At 39.4% G+C, this 11603-nt stretch overlaps 1 protein-coding gene across 1 annotated transcript in view; it reads right to left on the reverse strand.

Moving 5' to 3' along the window:
* The window catches only part of NEK10 (NIMA related kinase 10), a 199701-nt gene that overhangs the window by 75300 nt on the left and 112798 nt on the right, over positions 1-11603 (reverse strand). Inside the window, exons 23-24 of the mRNA XM_008709406.1 lie at positions 7989-8118; positions 7378-7448 (exon numbers count right to left, since the gene is read on the reverse strand). Of these exons, the coding sequence (XP_008707628.1) occupies positions 7378-7448; positions 7989-8118 (201 nt within the window). The remainder of the gene's footprint in view (positions 1-7377; positions 7449-7988; positions 8119-11603) is intronic.

Raw genomic sequence — 11603 nt, forward strand, 5'->3', positions numbered from 1 at the left:
TGAATATAGATGTAAAAATTCTCAACAAAATATTAGGAAACAAAATTCAAGAATCCATTAAGAGAATTAAGCACTATGACCAACTGGGATTTATCCCTGGGCTATAGGAGGATTCAACACACGCAAATCAATAAATGTAATTTGTCACATCAATAAAATGAGAGATTAAAACTATATGATCATCTCAATACATACAGAAAAAGAGGGAGACTGAAAAAGATGGCGGAGGAGTAGGGGACCACTTTTTAGCTGGTCCCCTGAATTGAGCTGGATATCTACCAGACCACCCTGAACACCCACGAAATCAATACATACAGAAAAAGCATTTGACAAAATACAACATCCTTTTATGATAAAAACCCTTAACAGATTGGTTATAGAAGGAATGTATCTCAGTATAAAAAAGTCCATATATGAGAAACCCACAAGTCACATTATACTCAATGGAGAAAAATTGAAAGGGTTTCCTCTGAGATCACGAGCAAGGCAAGGTTGCCCACTCCCATCATTCCTATTAAGTATAGCATTGGAAAAGTCCTGGCAAGACGAAGAAATAAAAGGCATCCAAATTTGGAAGAAAGAAGTAAAAATTTCTCTATTTGCTAATGATATAATCTTACACATAAAAAATCCCTAAGAGTCAATCAAAAAAACTGTTGGAATTAATCAATGATTTCAGGAAAGCGGCAAGTTACAAAATCAACTTACGGCAATCAGCAGCCTTCTTTTATACTAATGATGAAGCATTAGAAAAAGAAGTAAAGAAAACTATCCAAACCACAGTAGCATCAAAAAATAATAAAATACTTAGGAATAAATTTAACCAAAGAAGTGAAAGATCTATACAACAAAAACTGTAAGACTTTGCTGAAAGAAACTGAAGAAGACACATACAAATGGAAAGACATTTTGTGTTCATGTTTTGGAGGAATAAATATTGTTAAAATGGCCATACCACCCAAAGCCATCTACAGATTCAATGCAATCCCAATAAAAATACCAAAGGCATTCTTCACAGAAATAGAAGAAACAAACCTAAAATTTGTGTGGAACCACCAAAGGCTCTGAATAGCCAAAGCAACCCTGAGAAAAAAATAATAAAGCTGGAGGTATCACATGTCCTGATTTTTAAACTATATTACAAAGCCATATTAATAAAAACACTATGGCACTGGCACAAAAATAGACCCATAGACCAATGGAAGAGCATAGAGAGCCCAAAACTAAATCCCAGCACATACAGTCAATGAATATTTGACAATGGAACCAAGGACAAACACAGGGGGACAGTCTCTTTAACAAGCGGTGCTGGGAAAACTGAAGAAATATATGCAGAACAAAGAAACTGGCCCCTATCTCACACCACCCACAAAAATTAACTCAAAATTGTTCGGAGACTTAAACATAAGACTTGATATCATAAAACTCTTAGAAGAAAGGGAAGAAAGAAGCTTTCTGATATTGGTCTTGGCAATGATTTTTTTTAACATGATGCCAAAAGCACAAACAACAAAAGCAAGAAACAACGAATGGGACTACATCAAACTCAAAAACTACTGCATAGCTTTTGCTACTCAGTTAATGAAATGAAACAGCAGCCTATAGAGCAGAGAATATTTTTACAAACCACATATCAGAGAAGGGGTTAATATCCAAAATATATAAAGAACTAAGCACAACTTAATAACACTCAAATAATTTGATTAAAAATGGGCCAAACTAGATATTTTCCAAAGAGGACAACAAAATGGCCAATAGGCACATGAAAAGGTGCTCAACATCACTAATCATTAAGGAGATGCAAATAGGGGCACCTAGGTGGCTGTCGGTTAAGTAGCCCACTCTTGTTTTTGGCTCAGGTCATGATCTCAGGGTCATGAGATCAAGCCCTGTGTCAGTCTCTGCACTGTGCACGGAGTTTGCTTCAGATTCTCTCTCCCTCTCCTTCCAGCCTTCTCTCAATCTCTCTCAAATAAATAAAATCTTAGAAAAAAAAGAAGATGCAAACAAAAACCACAATGAACTATCACCTTACACCTGTTAGGATGGCTATCATCAAAAGGACAAGAGATAACAGGTGATTGTGAGGATGTGGTGAAAAGGGAACACTTACACATTGTTGATGAGAATGTAAATTGGTCCAACCACTATGAAAAACAATATGGAGATTCCTTTAAAAAATTAAAAAATAGATCTACCATATGACCCAGCAATTCTACTTCTGGGAATACACCCAAAAGCAAAGAAAACAGAATTTCAACAAGGTATCTGCATTCCCATGTTTATCGCAGCATTATTCACAATAGCCAAGATATGGAAACCCAAATGCCCATCCTCGTATGAATGAATAAAAAAGAGGTGGTACATATATACAATGGGATATTATCCAGTCATGAGGAAGGAAGATATATTCCCATTTTTGTCAACATAGATGGAACTTGAGCACCTTATGCTAAGCGAGATAAGTCAGAGAAAGACAAGTACTGTATGATAACACCTATATGGAATCTAGAAAAATCAAACCTATAAAAAAAATAGAAAACAAATGGTGGTTATCAGGACATGAGGGGTGGGGAGGATAAGAATGATAGTGTCTATGGGTACAAACTTGTAATGAGTCGTAAATAAGCCACAGAGATCTAATGCACTGAATAATGAATACAGCCAATGACATTGCAATATAATTATGTAATGTGATAAATATTGCTTCATTGGCAATCATATTACAATATATAAATATATCAAAGTGACACACTGTACACCATAAATTTACAAAATATAACATGTCAAAGTTACTTTGGGGAAAATTAAAAAAAAAAAAAGAAAACTAAAGAGTTAAAGGTAGGGTGAAAAATGGAAAGATCCACTTGTCCTCAGAACTAGCTGCAAGCATTAACTGTGCTAGTCATCATGAGCGCCTCTGAAACAGAGCACCAGACGGCTTCTGCAACCAGGCACAGAGAGAGAAATGTAAGGCAATTGGAAGATTTTGTGCATAAAAGGAAATGTTCTTCATTTTTAGAAAGTAAACAGACAATATTCTCTGAACAGTGTACTGGAAGGTAAAAATAGTAATGCTGGTACTGGGCAGAGCAACAAAATGGATTTATTTTCTGCCCCAAACTCTTTGGGGTTGCTAAGTTATTCTCCCAGGGTAAAAGCCTGCTAGGAAAGAAAAGTTCCAGTGACAGAATGTGCTTGTTCACCACATGAACGAGCAGGAAAAAGGAAAGACACAGCACAGGAGACACACAACTGCATGTGCTCTACGCAAGACAGGAGGTAGAGGGTGAAAATGAGAAGATGGAAAAGCAGAAGCAGCAAGATCATGCAACAGGAAACACCGAGTGTGAAACTAAGATTCAATCTAGTGAACGTGCCCATCAATGGTTGTCTTGCATTTCAAAGGCTCTGTCACGTTACTCGTGATCAGCTCTGAGCCTGATGATTCCCTGAGTCATAAATGATCATTAAGACCACTTTTGCCTTTATGTATTCCTTGCATCAATTTTCTGAAGAAAACAGGAAACTAAGAATATAGAAAATTGAATTTGCTTATTTATTCTTTTAGAACTTAATTTTTAAAGATTAAAAATCCAAAGCAAATTAAATATGTAATTGCATAAAATTCATGACTGAATTTGGTTTTATGTCAAATTTTCTAAAGATAAAACTTTGTGATGTGAACCCAGACAATGAGTCTTGAATAACCTTAAGTGAAAACCACGTCTGCTATAGACTGCACAGTCATCTTAATGTATAATCAGTTATAAAATTAAAATTAAATTGTCAGTTCTTACTTATTATGGCATCTTAGTTATTTTGAATTAAAAGTGTCCTTACTGGGGTGCCTGGGTGGCCCAGTCAGTTAAGTGTCTCCCTTCGCCTCAGGTCATGACCCCAGGGTCCTGGGATCCAGCCCCACAGTTGGGCTCCCAGCTCAGTGGGGAGTCTGCTGCTTCCTTTCCCTCTGCCCCTCCCATCCCAATCCCCGCTCATGATCATTCTCTCGTGCTCTCTCAAATAAATAAAATCTAAAAAAAAAAAAAAAAAAGTGTCCTTACAAACATTTAATCCCTGAGTCCCCTAATAGTGATCATTCATCCTCTTAACCATTCTGGTGACAAGGGAACTCACTACCCACCCAGCAGCCTGCCTCACTTGGGTATCTCTAATTCTGACACATACTTCCAATGACGAGCTGACATGGGCCCCCTTGGACCTCCACTCCGTGGTCTTGGCTCCACTTTCTGAAGTTCCACAGAATAAACCCAACTGTTTTCATATTTTTAGTGTCATTCCATTTTCATGCTTATACCCCCAAAATTGTTGACTCAACTCCAAGCCACCATGGAAATAGCCCCACTTCTCTCCATCAACACTACCACACTCCAGTCAGAGCCACCATCATGTCTTGGTGGACAGCTGGCCCTACTTCCCCTCCTGCCCCCATTCCCTGCTCTCTATTCTCCACAGAACAGCCAGCATGATCTTTGCTATAGAAGAAATTTTCACTATATCCCACTTGTAAATAACCTTAAGTCTTCTCCTCAGTACTTGAGATAAAAATTCAAAACCCTCAATGTGGCCTATCAGACCTAGTCGATCTGGCCCCATGAGCCTCCCCAGGCCCTAATCATTCTTTGGCTATTCTCTCCCTGACTTAACACGCTACATCTCCAATTTCTTCTAGTTCCTCAAACTAATAAGCTCTAAGCTGGTCTATGAAATGCTTTCTCCACTCTTTACATTCGAGAATTAGTGGTGGTTCGGGTCTCAGATTACATGTTCTTTCTTCATAGAAACTTCCCGAAGTCCCTAGACTAGGCCAAGTCCTTCTGGAATCTCTCATTGCTCCCTTTACCATTCTTCATCCAATTTATTATAATTTGTTTTATATACTTAATTCCATAAGTAGCAACACTACTATTATTAATAATAATATCTAATTTTACTGAGGGCTCACTAAGTGCTGGGTACTGTGCTAAAAGGACTCAAAGCATTATCTTATTTAATCTTCAGAACAAGCCTGTGAGTAGTTACTATTGCTACCCATACATCACAGATGAGAAAAGGATGTGCGTGGAAGAATAGGGATTAAAATCCAGCTGATTACAGGGGCGCCTGGGTGGCACAGTGGTTGGGCGTCTGCCTTCGGCTCAGGGCGTGATCCTGGCGTTATGGGATCGAGGCCCACATCAGGCTCCTCTGCTATGAGCCTGCTTCTTCCTCTCCCACTCTCCCTGCTTGTGTTCCCTCTCTCGCTGGCTGTCTCTATCTCTGTCAAATAAATAAATAAAATCTTAAAAAAAAAATAAAATAAAATCCAGCTGATTATAGAACCTATTGACGTTCTTAACCTTTCCATGTAGTGTTGGTACCTGACTCCTCCACTAACTTGTTAGCCCCAAGACACATGGATACCAATAGCCATGGGGACTGTCAGAAGCAAATTATGGTCCTGTTTGCCCCGTGCCACAAAATCAGAATAATGTCTCTGTACATTTTCTCTGTACCACCCCTACCCCGCTCTTTGTGGTGCTCAAATACCTATGAAAAGGAGAAATTAAGTGAGTAGATCTGGTATTCTTGTCTTGACATCTCTAGAGACTTCTTGAAGTTTTGAGGCACTTTCCAGAAAACAAATAGCAGAGAATAGGACCAAATTGTGGAGATGAGCAATTTAAATACATTTGCCTGGATTCATTAGCAATTGGGCACGATCTAATATATGCAGAATTCAGATTATTCAGAAAGGGGTTTCAGCTCATTTCCCATAATATTAACAATGATAATTGCCAATATTGCTTAAGATTTACCATTCACCAAATTCTATGCTAAGTGACTTTCATAGTTACTTTGTATAATTATCACACCAGCCTGATGAGGTTGGTATTATTACAATCCCTTTTTTACTGGATGAGGGAATAGAAATGCAGAAAGAATGGTCAAATGTTTGTTCAGAGTCTCCAGTTAGTGAAACTCAGCCCCCGCTGGATCTAGGCCCCTTAGAACTGTAGGACAGTGTTGTGCTGAGCAAGGAAAGATTCAAGATAAAACCGTACAAACTGTGAGGAGTACCTATTAATGCAAAACGATGGGCTGGGAGGAGAAAGTGAAGGGAATACATCTCTTACATTCCATCAGAGGTGGTGCTAAGTGCTGGGATAGATACAGAACCAAATTTAAAGGGAATTGGGCAGGAGAATGGACAGATATTTTATCTGGGGTGACTCTGGGATTTCTATAAAAATAATAAGGATTTAACTCAGCTTGATGGGGCAGGGAAGTAATCTTGAGCCAACTTAAGAGCATACATTGGTATAGAAATAACAATCAGTCAGAAAACAAGTCATTGATTCATACAACCAGTATTTGTTAAGGGTCGATCTTGTCCCAGGCACTGCTCTGGGCACTGAAGAGCCACGAGCCAGACTGGAAAAGCCTCTGCTCTTGTAGAGTTTTCCTTCTGGTGGGGACAAGACAGGCAATAAAGAAACACGTCTGCTCACACAAATGTCTAACATGTCGGGAGATGGGTGCTGCAAGTTTTATGAAGCAGGCAAGGGGGCCGGAATGCAGAGAGGCTGTAGGGGCATCAGGGAGGGCTCTCTGATGATGGGAAATAACAGAAGAGACACAAAGGAAGTGGGGGCCTGTGCCATGCACGTACCAGAGGGAAGGGAAGTCCAGGACAAGGGAAGAGCAAGGCCAGAGGGCCAGAGGCAGGGGCATACCAGGACTTGCAGGGAGCTCCCTGTGGCTGGCAGTGAGGGAGCAAAAGAAAAGTGGGAGGGAAGGGTGACAGGTCAGCTGGGACAAGCCCTGGGAGGTCAGAACTTTGCGAATGCAACAGGAAATGACTTTCATTAAACTCCTACCATATTGATGGTTGGAGCATTTCTTTCTTTCTTTGAAAAATTATTATACAACATAACATTATCAATTTAAAAATAGAAATGAAAAAGTGCTCGCAATTTTATCATCTAACATGGCCTTTTTCAGTTTCCTATGTCCTTGTCTAGCCTTTTCTGACATCCATGCATATATTTACAGTTTTTATCATAGTTACAAACAGCTTTACGTCCTGTTTGCTTTACTTCGCTTCTTATCATCTTTGTTTTACAGGTTGATACAAAGCCTTCTGAATAATCACTCTAATGGCTGCATAATATTTCAAGTGCATATACCACTTCCTCTTGGACCCACTGAAGTGGCTTCCAGATGGTCGCCATTACTGCTGATGCACAAATATGGTTCTAGGTTTGGATTACTTGGGAGCCCTTCCTCTTCATGAATATTTACGCGGTAAATTCATAGAGATGTGAGGTATTTCTTGATAATCCCTATCAGGTTTGAAATTGTGAGAATAATTACCTGCTGATGGTCTCTGTCACTTTCTCAGAGTAGATGCCTTCTGGCACTGGTTCATAGACCGCCTCCACTATCTGCAAAACAGACAGACTAGTGCGATGGACGTAAAGAGCCCATTAATATGTACAATACTTGGCCACAACATGAGAGCTACTGAACGAGCATGATAACCATGCACAAATTTTAATCAGAAACAAAAACAACCCAACAAATAAAAAATTAACATCAATTAAACAGTTCTTGAGCGCAGATTGTATTCTTCAGGCTGAGTTAACGTTAGCCTCAGACTCATAATAAATGATGTGTAGGATAATATAATGTGCCGATTGTAGGCAGTCCAAACCACAATTAAAAATAAAAGACCAAAAGTAATTTGATATATTTATTTGTATAATTTTCTAGGATAAATGAAGACAATTATAAGGGGAATGTGCCACAGCACGTGATGTATATTTAGAAGAAAGGGGAAAAAGTGAATTGGATCATGTGGCCAATAAAACAATGTGCCTGCTTTTAATTGACGGTTTTATAAAAATCACAAATGCTCTATTTAGAAAGAAAAGGAATGGCATTTTTAGCAACACAGGACCCTTTTGTCTCCCAACACTGCTTACTTTTGTAGCCAGGGAGAGCATGTTGGTGCTATAGAAGGGAGGATTCAGAGTTGCCATCTGATAAAGGATGCAGCCGGCCGCCCAGACATCAGCCTTCTCCCCGTACGGCTCACTCGTCAGTACCTCAGGGCTGAATTAAAATAAGGGTGTTAATAGATACGAAAAAAGGGAGAAGAAACCAGCACGGGAAAAGAGTCCAATTTTCAAGTAATAGTTGGAGATAGGAGAAGGAAGAATTTAAACTCTTCCTCGCTAATTCAAGTAAACATATTAAAAAGTATCTTTGAATTCTCCCAGACTCAGATGAATCAAGAAACACAATCAAGCAATTCCATTTTAAGCACTAAATATCAATGAACCATATACAAATTGCCTATTAAGTATCCAAAGAAGTTTTTATTTCCAGAAACAATTACCCCTCTGTGGTAGCTGGAATTGTTGGCCCCAGTTCTTTACTGTTCTGGAGATTTTGTGCATCTCCCTCTAACAATGGCCTCTGGGTGGGCAGTATTTGTTACGCACCCCTGCCCCTGGTTTTGTTTTGTGTTGCTTTGCCCAATGGAATATGGAAACGACAGTGAACCAGACCAGGGCCTTTGTCTTAACAAACATTGTGCTTTCATTTGTCCTTCTAGGAGATTCTATCCATTACCAAGAGAAGAACATTTCCCAGTGACTTCTAGCCCACCAGCCTGGGTCCAGCAGAAGATATGTGGAGTAGGTCCAACCGAGACAATGCATAAACCTACACCCTGAGGGAGAACTTGCCCAGAAGACCCAGACCTGTGAGTCTAACAGTAAACACCACCAAAATTTTTGTGATTTGTTCATCAGCATTATTATGGGAAAAACTGACTGATACAGTCCACTCCCTTTGCTACTCAACTCTAGCCTATAAAGCAGAAGAAGACTATATTTAAATATGCTGCATAAAATTACAGCATCCATCACGTTCATGTCTTCTGAAATTGCCTTTCCAATCTGGACGTGGATGCTGTCAGCTTTTAAACAAACTTAAGCCGTGAGAATTTATGGGTTTGACTTTTTTTTTTTTAATGTGCAGGCAAGTGCAGTTCCCCTGGATATTTTGGAGTAATAGAAGCTTCCTCTATCATATTTGTAGAACAAAACTCAGCACAGGGTTGAAAGCATTTAATACCCACACATCCTAAATTAAGTAGCTTAGCAATTCAGTTCTATGATATGTATTTAGGATTGTGCTCAGCCCTCTACATAAATAGAGTGGGGATTAAGGGTTAACTTTGATGGTGGATTGAGGTATAAAGACACTGACAAATTGATATTAGAACAATCAGAGTAGACATAAATCAATGTTGACTATTAAGAATAATCAAGGAGTTGTTATTTTTGTGAGATTATGAAGAATTCCTGGTTTTAGATTTACATTATATGCTTGCAGAGGAAAGTATGATTTCTAGGTCTCTCAGTTGAGCATTTTCATTTTTGATATTTTGAGCTCAATAAGATGGCAATGTGGGAATTGGGAATGAAATTTCCAGAGTTCTGGTCTTTCTAACTGCATAAAAAGTGTCTCCTATTGTCACCTGGTCAACATTAAAAAATATTCACATTAAAAAATGCCTTAACAAGAAATAATGTCCTCAACAGAAAAAAAAAAAATAATGTCGTCTTTGGTCCCCCACAGGCAAATTTCTCAGGTTTTAATCTACAAAGAACTCAGAGGATTTGTTTCATATTTCCAAAAGCTCATGAAGCAGATGCTATGAGTGTTCTACCCACTTCCCCTCAGGCCCTTTTTCCATTTCCTGTTCCTGGTATGCTTTCACTCTCAACAGCCAGCATCTGTATTTCTTTGGAGAAGAGCCTTCATTTCTTCTGAAAAAATAATTACTCAACCTGGGGGAAAACACTTGTAAGAACAGAGTTTACTCAGTTGATTGTTCTCGTCATTTCACCTCCTCCTCTTTCTCACTGGAGACCACAAACTCCTCTTATTCCCACAGGCGTGCCCCTTTGCACGTGGCTTTGCAGCTTCCATTAAAGGAAAAAGTCTATTTCTCTACCCCTTGAATCTGGACTTGTTATGACTTACTTTGGCCAAGAAGATACCAGCAAAAGTGATACAAGGAGAGACTTAGAAAGTACTTACTCTTTGAGGCTTGCTCTTCTTTCCTGCTCTTAAAAACCCTATGAACACAGCCAAGTGAGTCAGCCCAGGTCTGCCTACTGGGTGATGATAACATATGGCCCAATTACCTCTACCATCACTACCCATAGAGACTCAACCATAAGACCTGTAAGTGAAGCCATTGGAAACCAGGTGACCACAATGCCTACCGAGCCCAGCCAATACTCTGATCAGCAATCTTCACTGGGACCGGGCCAGTTTGCCAACACACAGTGTATTGATTAAAAAAAAACAAAAAACAAAAAAAAAGTTTACTGTTTTAAGCCACTAAGTTTTGAGGCAGTTTGTCAAAGTTAACTGATATAATAGCTCTCATCAGATTTTCAAAGCTGGGCATAAGTCCTGAAAAAAAGACCAAGAATTACTTCTCTGAAAAAGAATAAGAAAGGGAACTTAAACACAAACAACACAGTTGCCAACTATCACTTTTCTTCTGGGATAAGCTTCTACTATCCTCTAAGGTAAGAATTATATCATTATAGCTAAAAGCAATGACAAACAGAACACAGAGTCTGATTTCTAGAAGCCACAACAAAACGTTCTGTTATGGTCTGAATTGCGTCCCCCCAAAATTCATATGTTGAAGTCCCCATCCCACTACTTCAGAATGTGACCATATGTTAAAGTAAGTTCGGTATGAGATGATTAAGTTAAGATGATGCCACTAGGATGGGCCCTGATCCAATCATGACTGGTGTCCTTACGAGAAGAGGAAGAGACACCACGAGCAGGAGCATGGGTACACAGAGGAACAACCATGTGAAGATGCAGTCAGAAGGTGGAGTCCTGGCATCTGGAAGCCAAAGCAGACAGGCCTCAAAGGAAACTAAACTGGCCAACACTTGGATCTTGGATTTCCAGCCTTTGGAACTGGGAGAAAATAAATTTAAGCCACCCAGTCTGTGGTATTTTTGTTATGGCAGCCTTGGAAAACTAATGCGGGTTCTATGGCAAAACCTCCTCATGTTTTTTCACCTTCAGGAGAACCCAGCCTTTTGGAAATATGGCTAACGTCACTGATTCAATCACAACTTATAAATATCATGTAAGTGTTTTGCGGTTATTATTTAGAAAACCCTTGAAAAACAATGTGTTGTCTTTCCAATTTCTCTGCTTAAGGTGAGCCCAACCACATTTAGAAAAATACAGAGGTTTACAGCTAGCAATGTTTCATTTAAAGGAAAGAAGTTAAATAGGATACACATACACAGTTTAAAATGGGTTTTCTGGGGCGCCTGGGTGGCACAGTCGTTAAGCGTCTGCCTTCGGCCCAGGGCGTGATCCCGGTGTTCTGGGATCGAGCCCCACATCAGGCTCCTCTGCTGGGAGCCTGCTTCTTCCTCTCCCACTCCCCCTGCTGTGTTCCCTCTCTCGCTGGCTGTCTCTATCTCTGTCAAATAAATAAAATCTTTAAAAAAATAATAATAATAAAATAAAATGGGTTT

Source organism: Ursus maritimus, unplaced genomic scaffold (genome assembly GCF_017311325.1).
Source record: "Ursus maritimus isolate PB19 unplaced genomic scaffold, ASM1731132v1 scaffold_20, whole genome shotgun sequence".
NCBI classification, from domain to species: domain Eukaryota; kingdom Metazoa; phylum Chordata; class Mammalia; order Carnivora; family Ursidae; genus Ursus; species Ursus maritimus.